General features: G+C 41.3%; 1 protein-coding gene across 7 annotated transcripts in view; it reads left to right on the top strand.

Annotated features, from left to right (window-relative positions):
* TLE1 (TLE family member 1, transcriptional corepressor) overlaps nucleotides 1–12,625 on the top strand; it is a 108,227-nt gene that overhangs the window by 33,421 nt on the left and 62,181 nt on the right. For 4 of the 7 annotated variants that reach the window (XM_050761986.1, XM_050761987.1, XM_050761984.1 and 1 more), the window contains exons 5-6: nucleotides 2,542–2,604; nucleotides 4,603–4,707. In XM_050761986.1, coding sequence (XP_050617943.1) covers nucleotides 2,542–2,604; nucleotides 4,603–4,707 — 168 coding nt within the window. The remainder of the gene's footprint in view (nucleotides 1–2,541; nucleotides 2,605–4,602; nucleotides 4,708–12,625) is intronic. The other 3 variants (XM_050761988.1, XM_050761989.1, XM_050761985.1) reach the window with 1 other exon arrangement.

Here is a 12,625-nt window from a genome sequence, read left to right as displayed (position 1 = left end):
TAATGGTACCCTAAAATCATCAATATGTTACCCATGCTTATCCTTGGATGATGAACGCAGGGTTATTTTGACTTTCTTTTATATTTCTGTATATACATCTGTGTGCATGTGTATGAGTTCAAAGTGAGCATATATCATTTTTAAAATTGGAAACCTTTAAGTGTGAATTTCCAAGAAGGGGAATGTACAGAATGTTGCAGGAATATGTGGTAGGTAGGGAGTTGGGAGCAAGGACCTATGTAGGATACCCACTAAAGGCATCTCTACTCCTTTACACGAGTGCAGAACCCTGTTGCAAAGGAGAGGAAAGCCTTGCCCATGCTTTCGAGGAGAGCCATGACCTTGAGGTAGCTTGAGTGGGTGGCTGTGATCAAATGAACTGGGTGGGGCTGACCCAGTTCTGTTTTTGTACCTGGTACAGCTGCACCCTTTTTGCATATATCTGCCTCGCTCTCTAAAGCAAGGTCATGCATGGGCTTCCTCTCTTTACCAGTCATTTCCCCTCCTAGTACATTTTGTCCAAGGCATGGTCTGTCTGTAACCTTGTCTCATTGGTGGTCAGGTAGAATTGGGTTGGGTCAGCCTAAATCCAATCTTATAAAACCAAAGACTTTGTTTAGTTAATTCAGATCATCTTAGAAGATACAAGGCTGCTGTTTTTTATACGCTTGATTGTAAAGTTCCTGGGATTTTGTTTCCTTTTTTTTTGAGACAGGGTCTTGCTGTGTCGCCTGGGCTGGAGTACAGTGGCACGATCTCAGCTCACTGCAGGCTCAACTTTGTTCCTGGGGTTTCTACTTTGTCTTTTTCCGTTCTCTATTTCTCAAGGTCATGGACTGTGTGCTTTTAAATTTTTTTCTTGTGATCCTTTTCATTGCTTAATTCAGTAATATAGGTGGCATTTAGTAAACATTGACAAAATGATGAAATAAGTAAGGTCAAGGATGGGCCTCTTTACAAATGACTTTTTTTTTTTTTTTTCTTTTTTAAAAAAGCAGAACTGGTTCTTCCCAAAGAGAGGAGAGCAGAACTGCTTTGCATTGCTGTAGGGTGTTGGAGGTGCTGCAGGTGGATCCTCCCCGGGCTAGAAGTAGAGTACCCTCTGTTCCCTCTCTTGCCAGTTTTTGTCCCTTGTAGCAGAAGGACTGCTGTGGATGTGGAGCGGAGCAAAGGCTTTTCCAGCCTTCTTTACTTTTATATTTTTTGAGATGGAGTCTCCCTCTCGCATAAGCTGGAGTGCAGTGGCGTGATCTCAGCTTACTGCAGCCTGCACCTCCTGGGTTCAAGCAGTTCTCTACCTCAGCCTCCCGAGTAGCTGGGATTACAGGTGCCCGCCATCGTGCCCGGCTAATTTTTGTATTTTTAGTAGAGATGGGGTTTCACCGTCTTGGCCAGGCTGGTGTTGAGCTCCTGAGCTTGTAATCCACCTGCCTTGGCCTCTGAAAGTGCTGTGATTACAGGTGTGAGCCACCGCACCTGGCCTTTCCTGCCTTCTTTAAACCAGCCTGTGCTGTAGACACTGAGGACACCTTTTTGTTTAGCTGACCCCTGGGCCCTGTCGGTGAAGTCTTTTGAGTTTGACACTGAACTGTGGCGAAACTTTCAGAACACCCAGGATATCATGACTTGACCATCACCCTCTAGAATGGAATGTTTTTAGTCATGTTTTCTTGGTTTGTTGAAAGTTTGAGGGAAGCCTGTGAACAATAAAATCCTGTTTCAATTGTACATGAGCTGGGACAAGTGGGAAAGAGGTCAGCAGATCTTTCTTCTGCTCTGTCACCTTAGGCCTTGTCTTTGAAAGCTGGACTGCTTTGACAGTGCTGTGGCTGCCGTGGCTTCTGACACCAGCTTGAATGAACTTGCAATAATGACATAAATGTGTCATGGTGTGCCGTCACTGAAAAAGTACACTTGGCCAGGCTCAGTGGCTCACGCCTGTAATCCCAGCACGTTGGGAGGCCGAGGCAGGCAGATCATGAGGTCAGGAGATCAAGACCATCCTGGTTAACATGGTGAAACCCGGTCTCTACTAAAAATACAAAAAAAAAAAAAAAAAATTAGCCGGGTGTGGTGGTGGACGCCTGTAGTCCCAGCTACTTGGGAGGCTGAGGCAGGAGAATGGCGTAACCCAGGAGGCAGAGCTTGCATTGAGCCGAGATCACACTACTGCACTCCAGCCTGGGCGACAGAGTGAGACTCCGTCTCAAAAAAAAAAAAAAAATTTTATATATATATAGTCACCATATTAAATGATCATGTAGCCTTAAACCGCCTAGATTTTCCAATTAAATTAAACTACTCATTATCTCTTATTATGCGACCAATAAAGTGTGCAGTTGTGGCTTACTTTGCAAGTGGGATTAATATCTACTGTTTATCTCAAGATAAGTATTAGTAACATAACCTGGGGAAACCTTTTTATGCACCTTTCCAGAGCAAGGGAGGGAGAGGAGGACTAAAGTGTTAGAGGTATGAAGTTTTACCTTTCTAAACTGATTGTGAAGTATTCTAAACGTTTGTATGGCTTTGTCTTTATAGACTGAAATCGCCAAGAGATTGAATACGATTTGTGCACAAGTCATCCCATTTCTGTCTCAGGAAGTAAGTAAAACCGTTCAGCTGTTAAAGTGCAATTATGTTGCTTCTCTGTTTGCAAATTAGCTAGTTTTAAGATGTTAATTTTATCACAAGGAACAAGTGTGAAGAACATCTGTTACAGCTGAAGTGTGTAAATCCCCTGCTAGTCTATCCAGCACATCTGAGGGCACACTGTGGAAATGGTGACAATAGCTCAACCTCCAAATTAATTTTTTTTTTCCTCTGGAAAACTGCAAAATGACTATCCAATGTATAGTTTTGCTTTCTTTTTTTTTTTTTCTGAGACGGAGTCTCGCCCTGTCGCCCAGGCTGGAGTGCAGTGGCCAGATCTCAGCTCACTGCAAGCTCCGCCCCCCGGGTTCATGCCATTCTCCTGCCTCAGCCTCCTGAGTAGCTGGGACTACAGGCGCCCACCACCTCACCCGGCTAGTTTTTTGTATTTTTAGTAGAGACGGGGTTTCCCCGTGTTAGCCAGGATGGTCTCGATTTCCTGACCTCGTGATCCGTCCGCCTCGGCCTCCCAAAGTGCTGGGATTACAGGCGTGAGCCACCGCGCCCGGCCAGTTTTGCTTTCTTTAAGTAGCATAAGCTTGAGAGCTACTGAAAATTCAGGTGTCCTTTTTATCTTTTAAATAGAAAGCTGTTCTCATACTGACTTTTAAAAATGGTTCCATCAAGGTAGACTTTACTAGGGAAGCAGGTAGTTCTTTTGTACTTACGTATCAAGGCAGTTGTCTTAATACTGTCCTTGAAGGGGCGGATGATAATAGTCCAAAATACATTAACTTACTGAGTCATATGCATGTGTAAGCTATTTTGTTTAGTTACAAAGTCATAGAAGTTTAATCTTAACATTCTTTGAGGGGGGAAATCTCTTCATATGAGTAATCTATGAAATTGACTCAGGACTATTGTATTTTAGCTTTGCCTTGAAAAGTTTACCTTCCTTTTGGATATAAGCTACTAAATGCTGTAATGTGTTCTAAGTGTGCATGGGATGAATGCGTCTTCACACAGGGTGGAAAGCTTATTGGCCCAGGAGTTGGAATACTGGGTATCCTGGTTGGCATCTGTTGCTCCATGCTGGATGGTCACCATCTCGTTATTGTTGTAACAGCCTTTTCCAGTATAACCTTTGTCTGTCTGATATGACAGTAGATTTGTCTGCCGTTTGAATGTATTAGTAGTTGTTAGACTTTAGTGATCCAGGGCTCTATGTTACATTCTCATGCCTCCCAAAGTAAATGTATGGCTTTGTTTTTATTTGTGGGTGGAGTTGAGAGTTGGGAGGTGTGGGGTGAGTTTCCATCTCTGAACTGAGGCTGGAGTCCTTCCTTTGCCTTGTGGAGGGTGAAGAATCAAAAGGCTGTAAAAGAGAGAGGAATTCCAGGAGTTTCTGAAAATGACGGGGGGGGGGGTCAAGGTTGATTGATCAGATAAGTGATCAACAGATTTAACGTTAAAGTTTTAGGTATTAAAATGGGTATTTTATTTGTTTATTTTAAAAATAGAGGTTTCACCATGTTGCCCACGCTGGTCTTGAACTCCTGGGCTCACCCCGTCTTGGCCTCCCAAAGTGCTGGGATTACAGGCATGAGCCACTGCGCCTGGCTGTAAAATGAATATTTTAAAATTGCTGTAAACTTATGGCCAAACTTATCATGGTGAACCTCTTCTGTGAAGAAGGACGATCTTCCAAATTCTGTTCTATTTATTTTTTAAGGTCCTATGTTATCATTCTTTATGTCCTTTTTTGTTTTCTACCATTCCAAGCCAAAATTTGCAGCCAGAAGTAGTGACTGGTGTTGTTTAGAAATAAAGGGCACTGCCATTCTCAGTTTTTCCCTGTGTTCTCTGAAAATAATGTGTGGTTGAGAAATTCCGCGTTTAAACCCCTCTACTTCAGCCTGCATTGCGCACAGCATTTGACTTTTTGTTGTTAGAGTATACAATGAAGTTCTTGGCTGTTGCTAATGCCCTTTCTTCTCCTTGTTTTCAAAGCATCAACAACAGGTGGCCCAGGCTGTCGAACGTGCCAAACAGGTGACCATGGCAGAGTTGAATGCCATCATCGGGGTACGTGGCCTACCAGGTCTACCTCCTACAGTGTGTATAACCAGCTTTCATTTCTTATTAATTTGATGGCTTTATATATATGTATGTGTGTGTGTGTGTGTATATTTGTGTAGCTTAACGTTGACCTATTTGATAAGGGTGGGAGGAAGAGACTTGGGGTGTGCTAAGGTATATGGAGGAAGAGGGCTTAGCATAAGGAAGATGACAGGAGAAACATTTTAGGAGGGGACAAAAAATAAATCTATTAATTAAAAACATTCGTTTTAAACAGACTGGGGTCTTGATATTTTGTCTAGTCTGGCCTGGAACTCAATTGATCCTCCTGAGTAGCTGGGTCTGAGGGCAGGCACCCCCTTGCCCGTCCTTAAATCTACTTTTAAGTGGTAAAATAAATGTAGTTCATCCTGTGACACCTAAACCACCCTTGCTTCATTAGTCTAGTAAAAGCTTTAGGTTAGAATTTTAAATACTTTCCTCATTTCTCTCTTACAATGTGAGATCACAGTGAGGTCAAAATGGGTCTCTGAATTATCGTTTCATTTAGTTATCCTTGCTTTTTGCCTTTTGCTTTCTGGGGTATTCGAACCTACATAACTGTTGGCTCTTGTTCTTTCTTGCGCCTCTTTCATGAATTTTTAAGTGACAAACCAATGAAAAGAGCGCTTTCTTGCTGTGGAAGAAGTGTTAATTGTCTGCCCTAGTGCTCCCTGGCCTTTCACCCGGGTTCTGCTCTCCTCTGTTGAGTTCAGTTAGTGCTCCGTGCTGGCCACTGGTTGTCAATCACAAGTCATTTGCTCTGCATTAATGAATCTGGTGAACTGTGCATTCCATCCCCTGCATGAGTTCATCCCCCGCCCCCTACTGCAGGACCTGGGACGGTTCTCATGTGTTCTTCCCCTTCCAGACTAAGCCAAAGAAGGAGCTGAAACAAGGGACCATCCTTTCTGATTTTATTCATATGTGAGTGCCTTGAGCAGATTCAAATCACTCATTTATCAATTTATGTTAATTGCTTGTGAGATGATGCCCTGCTGGTCTTTATAGTTCCCTCAGACACTTTGTAATGATAATTAGACATGCTGCTGTACGGATTAAGAGTGCCATAGTCCAATGACGGCCACAGACAATGGAACCAGTTAATCCATCAGAGCTTAAAATTACATCCCAACTGGAGATGGAGAAAAAACATAAGAGCCAAGGAGGATTAAAGAACGAGCCTCAGCTTGAAAACTCTCCTTTCATCAGTTTCTCAATTGCAGATCTGCAGTTGGGTTGTCTGTGGTAAGCTATTGGCAGTCAATTAGGTGAAATAAACTAGGAGGGTGACCTTCATTTCCTTTTAATAGCTTTTTCCTCCCTGAAATGGGGAGCTTCAGTGGATTTTCAGCTTAAATTTTATTCAAGCTGCTTTATTACACTTGACAGCTTAGCTCTGCATAAACAATTCTCCCTCCTTTTCCCCCCAGATCCAGGCACTGCCTTCCCCCTCCTTCAGTATCACATTTTTGACTGTTACTTAGTGGGCTCTCTAATCACATTCAACAAAAAACACAATTACATCTGCATTTGTCTGCTGCCTTCTGTACCCTTTTCTTGTGTAATGAATTGCTTTATTTCAGAGATCAAATCAAATATTCACTGGTACTTTCGCATGTACTGTGTTTGATTAGCAAAGACTAATAGTGAATTGTACTTGTAGCTCAAGCACAGAATTTTTTCACCCAAATGAATGAGGATGGAAAAGCCTGTTTTGATTAAAGGAAAACATATGCAAAGCAGTTCTCAAGTACCCAGTTAAACTTTGTGGAACATGTTTGTTTTCTGATAGACTCTAAATTTCGACATATAATTTCTTGATGGTAAAACTCTGATGTTTACATTCTCAAAGGCACCGCCCAGCTCTCGTGAATCTCCTTTGCACCTACACTTTAGGAAGGAGGAAATCGTATTAACCAGATGTTCATAGGTAATACCCAGTTTGAGCTGAACCGGAGAATAAAAATAGCAGATCTTTTTCGAAGGGCAAATGAATTTCTAATTTTACAAATGGCTTTAGTCCAGGAAAAATGTTGTGGAGGTTATTATAAAGGCAGGTTAGCTCTGGGTGCCTTGGCAACAACAAACCAAAGTGGTGAATCAGGCGCAATGCAAACGAGACTTACGCCCATTGCGTGTCTTGGGCATACTGGCATGTGCGGTTTTTATCATTGTAATTTTTGGATTAGTATATGAATTTATGTCAGAAGGCTCTTTTCAAGTTTGTAGTGATCAATAATTATCCCACACCTTAAGTTTCATGCTGTGGCATATGCTTGATTTTTGCTTGAAAGGAATTGTGTGCGTCCTGGAAAATCGAAGTAGCATAAAATTGGGTTGACAATTCAGTGGACCTTTGCACCCCTTCATTGAACATGCAGTGTGTCAACCTGTCTCCCCAGAGGGGAGGAGGTACCGGGAGACTGTCTGTTCCTACAAGCAGCAGCTGCACAGAGTAAATGCAGCCTGGTTTGATAGCAGCTGTCAGTATTGTTCAGGGGCCGACTTAGGGTAAAGAACAATGGGAGAGGCCACGCTCTTAGTCTGCATCCACTTTCAGGCTAAGAAAAGAAATAGTAATTTAACGGTTTAGACATCTATTACAAGTGTGAAAGATCATGAAAGAGTACCCTTTAAAATGCAAATGAGCCGAAACATTCTCATTCCCTTTAAGGTACAATCAAGGAGCTTGACTGCTTGCTTGACAGGGCTAAAGATACTTCTCCTTATCAAACCTGGAAAAAGTAAATCTTCTCAAGGACATCCACCTTCTAGGTTAGTTCGAGGTGTGTCTTGGGCCTGCGGATGCTCTTTGAGGAGGCAGAGAGAGGTTATATTTTGTCTGTGCTTGTTGGGGGAATTAGCAGAGTCCCCATTTCTCACCAGCATAGAAATTGTAGTTCTCCTATCTGGCAGAAAATACTGAATTTTAATTCTTTCTCACCGTAGCACCTGCCTTCAACTTACATAGAGTATCAGTATTTAAGAAAAATAAGCTTCTTAGATATTTGATACTGGAGAGACTATTGAAAAATTTCTGTAGACCTTTTTTTAAACAGCTTTGACAGCAAATCTGGTGACTGGCAGAATAATAACTACGGTCCTACTTTTTGAATTTTGCTTCTTACCAATTCTTTTGCTATTAAATGTGTTGTAGTCTTGTCACAATGAAAAGGCTAATTTATAGTGCAAAGGTGTACAAAATTTGTACAAGGTTTATTTGGTTTGACACATAGCTCACTTAGGCCTTAGCAAACAAGTCGCATTGTGAGAAGGGAACTTACTCATTTGAGACCTTGAGTTTTTAGATCAGGATCATTGTTAAAGCATAAGCAACATTTTTGTTTGCTTTTTAAAATTTCTACTAAGAATGGTCAAAACAAAATTGGTTATTAAACGTTGTAACATCTTATTTGTGGAATGGCTAATGGCTGCCTGAATGCAGGGGGAATTGATAGAAAGACTCTTCAAGACCACTTCTCCACTTTATTATTTGGGGAGTTTGCAACTAAAAGCTCTCTTCTGCCTGCTCTGATAGGTACTGAATAATTGATTTCAGTTGGGATTGGGATTTCAAATAATTAGTGTTCTCTTAACATCACAGATAATCGAGGGATAATATAGAGAGATACATATCTGTACACACATAGATTTGTTTTTTTCAGTTGATGTCTAATTGTAATATAGTGAAATGCACAGCTTGATTTTTGACACCTATGTATACCCGGTAACCCACATTCCACAGTAAGGGGGTGGTTTCCAGAACCCCAGTGGATTCCATTATTCTTATCAGTTTTTCCCCTTCTCCTAAAGAAAGATAGTTGCTTTTTTTTTCTTTCTTTCTTTCTTTCTTTTGGCATGTGAAAGAAGAGCTAAAGATGGTTGGGGTTTTTTTTGGAGACAGAGTTTTACTCTGTAACTCAGGCTGGAGTGCAGTGGCATGATCTCTGCTCACTGCAACCTCTGCCTCCCATGTTCAAGCAATTCTTCTGCCTCAGCCTCCCGAGTAGCTGGGATTACAGGCATGCACCGCCAAGCCCAGCTGATTTTTGTATTTTTAGTAGAGACAGGGTTTCACCATGTTGGCCAGGCTGGTCTTGAACTCCCAAACTCAGGTGATCCACCTGCCTCAGCCTTCTAAAGTGTTGGGATTACAGGTATGGGCCACCGTACCTGGCCATAAAGATGGTGGTTTTTTTAACTGAAAAGTTAAAAAAGAATCAGTCAATTACATTTTAAAAAATATTAATAGTAAACAATGGCACAGTTGTATGTTTTATTTCTAACCACCTGTTGTTCCATTTCATGGTGTTTTTGGTAATCCACATAAGAATATTTACACTGTGTTGCCTTGGACAAAGCATGGGCCTTGGGATCAGATGGACTTGGGGAGGATGCTTAGCTGCCATCTATTAGCTTTATCACCTCATATAGTCAGTTAACCTCTACAGTGTCCCCCATCCGTGGATGGTAATACCGTCTCTACCTTCCCTGCTTTTGTGGGGATAAGACCCTGGCTGGCAGTCTTCAATGAACATGTGATCCTGACCCCTTGAACTGCAGTTTTGTCTGCCTGGTTTTCCTAAGTGCTTGTAGCAGATCCGTAGGTCCAGTTGGTCAAGCCCTGGTCGGGGGTGGTTGTGCCAAGCAGCAGTTCACCCCTTTGTCTTGTTTAGTGGTTACAGGGATGTGGGTGTTTGAGATTGGACCCAGCCAGATGCTCTGCTCCTGCCATTAAGTTGTTGTGCATGAATGACAGGGACACAATAGTGAAAAAGGACGGCCATTTAGCTTTTGATGTACAAACTTAGAAGTTCAAAACCACAAGAAAAAAGTTAAGTTTGGGGAACAGATGGAGACAGAATTGAGAGCAAAAATGTGAAGACATCATTGACTTCCTTACCTAACATGAGGAAGAAGGCAGACAGTGCCACTGTTGACACAGAGAGGTTATAGGATTCATTCTGATAAAGTTGGGAGGGAAGAGAGTTAGAAGAGATGGCCGGATGACCAGTGGGGATTGTCCTTCCCTTCCACAAAATGACAGGTTTCTATTTGTGGCCTCAAAGCGGACAGTTGGGTGCAAGACAATTTGAGCAGTTTCCTGTGGTAATGCCTGTGAACTTTAGGAGATCAAGAAATTTGGGTTTGTTTACATATAACCTATGTACAAGAGAGAGAAGAAAAAAAGAAATTTGGGTTTAGGCAACCTGATTTTTCTTTCTCACTTACTTGGATGTAGTCTGACTTATTTTTCATGAACATAACCTTGGTCAAGGCATATGGGGCTTATATGGGAATCTGTTTATTGATCAGATTTCTATGTTCCTCCTCCATAGGCAAATACCTGATTCTGTATATTTTAAAACAACTTAGTATAAAATTAAAAATAAGTCTAGGGTATTTTGTGATGTCTGGCTAGATGTTTTCGTGTAGGGGATGGCTGTGAATTCAAACTCCTAAAACATTTGTAGAAGGAGCTTGTCCATCCCTAAGAGATTGAGTTGTAGACCTAAAGGGCTCTCCACTGTTGCATGAGATGATTGGTTTAAGGATTAGTAAAATGTTGGATTATTTTTCTCCTTTGGCTGTAGCTGTCAGCTATCTATGGGATTGTAGTGTGTGAAGTTTAAGAGGATGAGGTTAGCCTCTTATTCTTATGAGTATGCGGTTAATCCCTGGAAAGCCATCAATAACCCAGCCGTAAGTTTCTTTATAAAACAAATTCTCCCTAGGAGAATAATGCATAGCCTGCTACCGAGAGAAGACTAAATAGCTACAACAAACATGGATCTTCTAGCTCTACTAACTTGTATTTAGTGACGTACTCTCTACTTAAATTACAACAATCTAGCGCTTTTATTAAATTTCCACAGGGAAAGAACAATATTGCAAAGAAGTCTTCCCAAGCCCATCTCTCCTTTGGTTAAGTTTGTTTGTCTGTTTTTACTGAGAGCACAACTAGGTGCCTGACAAATGCAGAACTTTTCCTCAGTGTCCGGATTATCGTCATCACGCTTTGTAGTTATTAGAAAAGTGTTGAAGCATTTACTTTTTAATTTCCCCACGTATTTCTTTCCTTTTTTTAAAAAAATTTTAATTTAATTTTAAGTTTCGGGATACATGCACAGGATGTGCAGGTTTGTTACATAGGTAAACATGTGCAGTGATTGCTGCGCCTGTCAACCCACCCACATAGTTTCCTGTGATTTTTACTTGATTCCCTGGAATAAAGCATTATATATTCTTCTTTTTTCCAGAAGGAGGAGAAAAGCTTCAGAATAGAAAATAGAGTACCCCATTATAGGAATTACAGCTGTGTATTTTTAAATTTTTAATTTTTGTGGGTACATACTATCTGTATATATTTATGAGGTACAGGAGATGTTTTGATGCAGGCATACAGTGTTTAATAAGCACATCATAAAGAATAGGGTATCTATCCCCTGAAGCATTTATCTTTTTTTTTTTTTTTTTTTTTTTGAGACGGAGTTTCGCTCTTGTTGCCCAGGCTGGAGTGCAATGGCACGATCTCGGCTCACTGCAACCTCTGCCTCCTGGGTTCAAGTGATTCTCCTGCCTCACCCTCCCGAGTAGCTGGGATTACAGGCATGTGCCACCATGCCTGGCTAATTTTGTATTTTTGGTAGAGACGGCGTTTCTCCATGTTGGCCAGGCTGGTCTGGAACTCCTGACCTTAGGTGATCTGCCCATCTCGGCCTTTCAAAGTGCTGGGATTATAGGTGTGAGCCCCTGCGCCCGGCAAGCATTTATCTTTTGTGTTACAATCTAATGACACTCTTTTAGTTATTTTAAAATTACAATTAAATTATTATGTTTTTTTTTTTTTTTTTTTGAGACGGAGTTTCTCTCTTGTTTCCCAGGCTGGAGTGCAATGTTGGGATCTCGGCTCACCACAGCCTCTGCCTCCTGGGTTCAAGCAATTCTTCTGCCTCAGCCTCCCCTCACAAGTAGCTGGGATTACAGGCATGCACCACCATGCCCAGCTAATTTTGTATTTTTAGTATAGACAGGGTTTCTCCATGTTGGTCAGGCTGGTCTTGAACTCCTGATCTCAGGTGATCCATCTGCCTCGGCCTCCCAAAGTGCTGGGATTACAGGCGTGAGTCACTGTACCTGGCCAAATTCACCTTTTTAAAAGCATATACTTAAGTGGGTTTTAGCATATTCACATTGCTGTACAACATCACGACTATAAAATTTTTCTAGGACGTTTTTGTCACCCTATAAAGAAACTCCATATTCATTACCATTTATTCTTCATGCCTCTTCCCCTAACCTCTGGCAACTACCAATGTGCTTATCCATCTCTATGAATTTGCCTGTTCTGGACATTTCATATGAATGGAATCATATAATACGTAGCGTTGTATGCCTGGCTTCTTCATGTTTTCAAGGTTTATCCATGTTGTAGTATGCACCAGTATTTTAGTCCTTTTTATTGACAATTAACATTTCATCAATATACCACAGTTGCTTATTCATTCATAAGTTGATGGACATTTAGGTGATTTCCACTGATTGTCTATTATGAATAAGGCTGCTGTGAACATTTGTGTACATGTTTTTGTGTGGGCATGTTTTCTCTTGGATTTGTCTCTGGGAGTAGAATTACTGGGTCTGTGGTAACTTTATTCACTTTTTGAGCAACAGCCAAACTATTTTCCAAAGCGGCTGCATCATGTTGCATTCTTACAATAGCGTATGAGAATTCCAATTTCTCTATATGATCTCTGCCATTTACTGTCCATCTTTTTTATTCTATGCATCCTAGTGGGTGTGAAGCAGCATCTCCTGTTTTTTATTTGCATTTTCCTGATGGCTAATGATGTTGAGCATCTTTTCAACCAAAACCCGCGTAGTTTTTGTAGTGGATTTACCATCACATGGC

Source organism: Macaca thibetana, chromosome 15 (genome assembly GCF_024542745.1).
Source record: "Macaca thibetana thibetana isolate TM-01 chromosome 15, ASM2454274v1, whole genome shotgun sequence".
Classification (NCBI taxonomy): Eukaryota; Metazoa; Chordata; class Mammalia; order Primates; family Cercopithecidae; genus Macaca; species Macaca thibetana.
The sequence above is the reverse complement of the archived record's forward strand: the minus strand, read 5'-3'. Positions and strand labels throughout refer to the sequence as shown.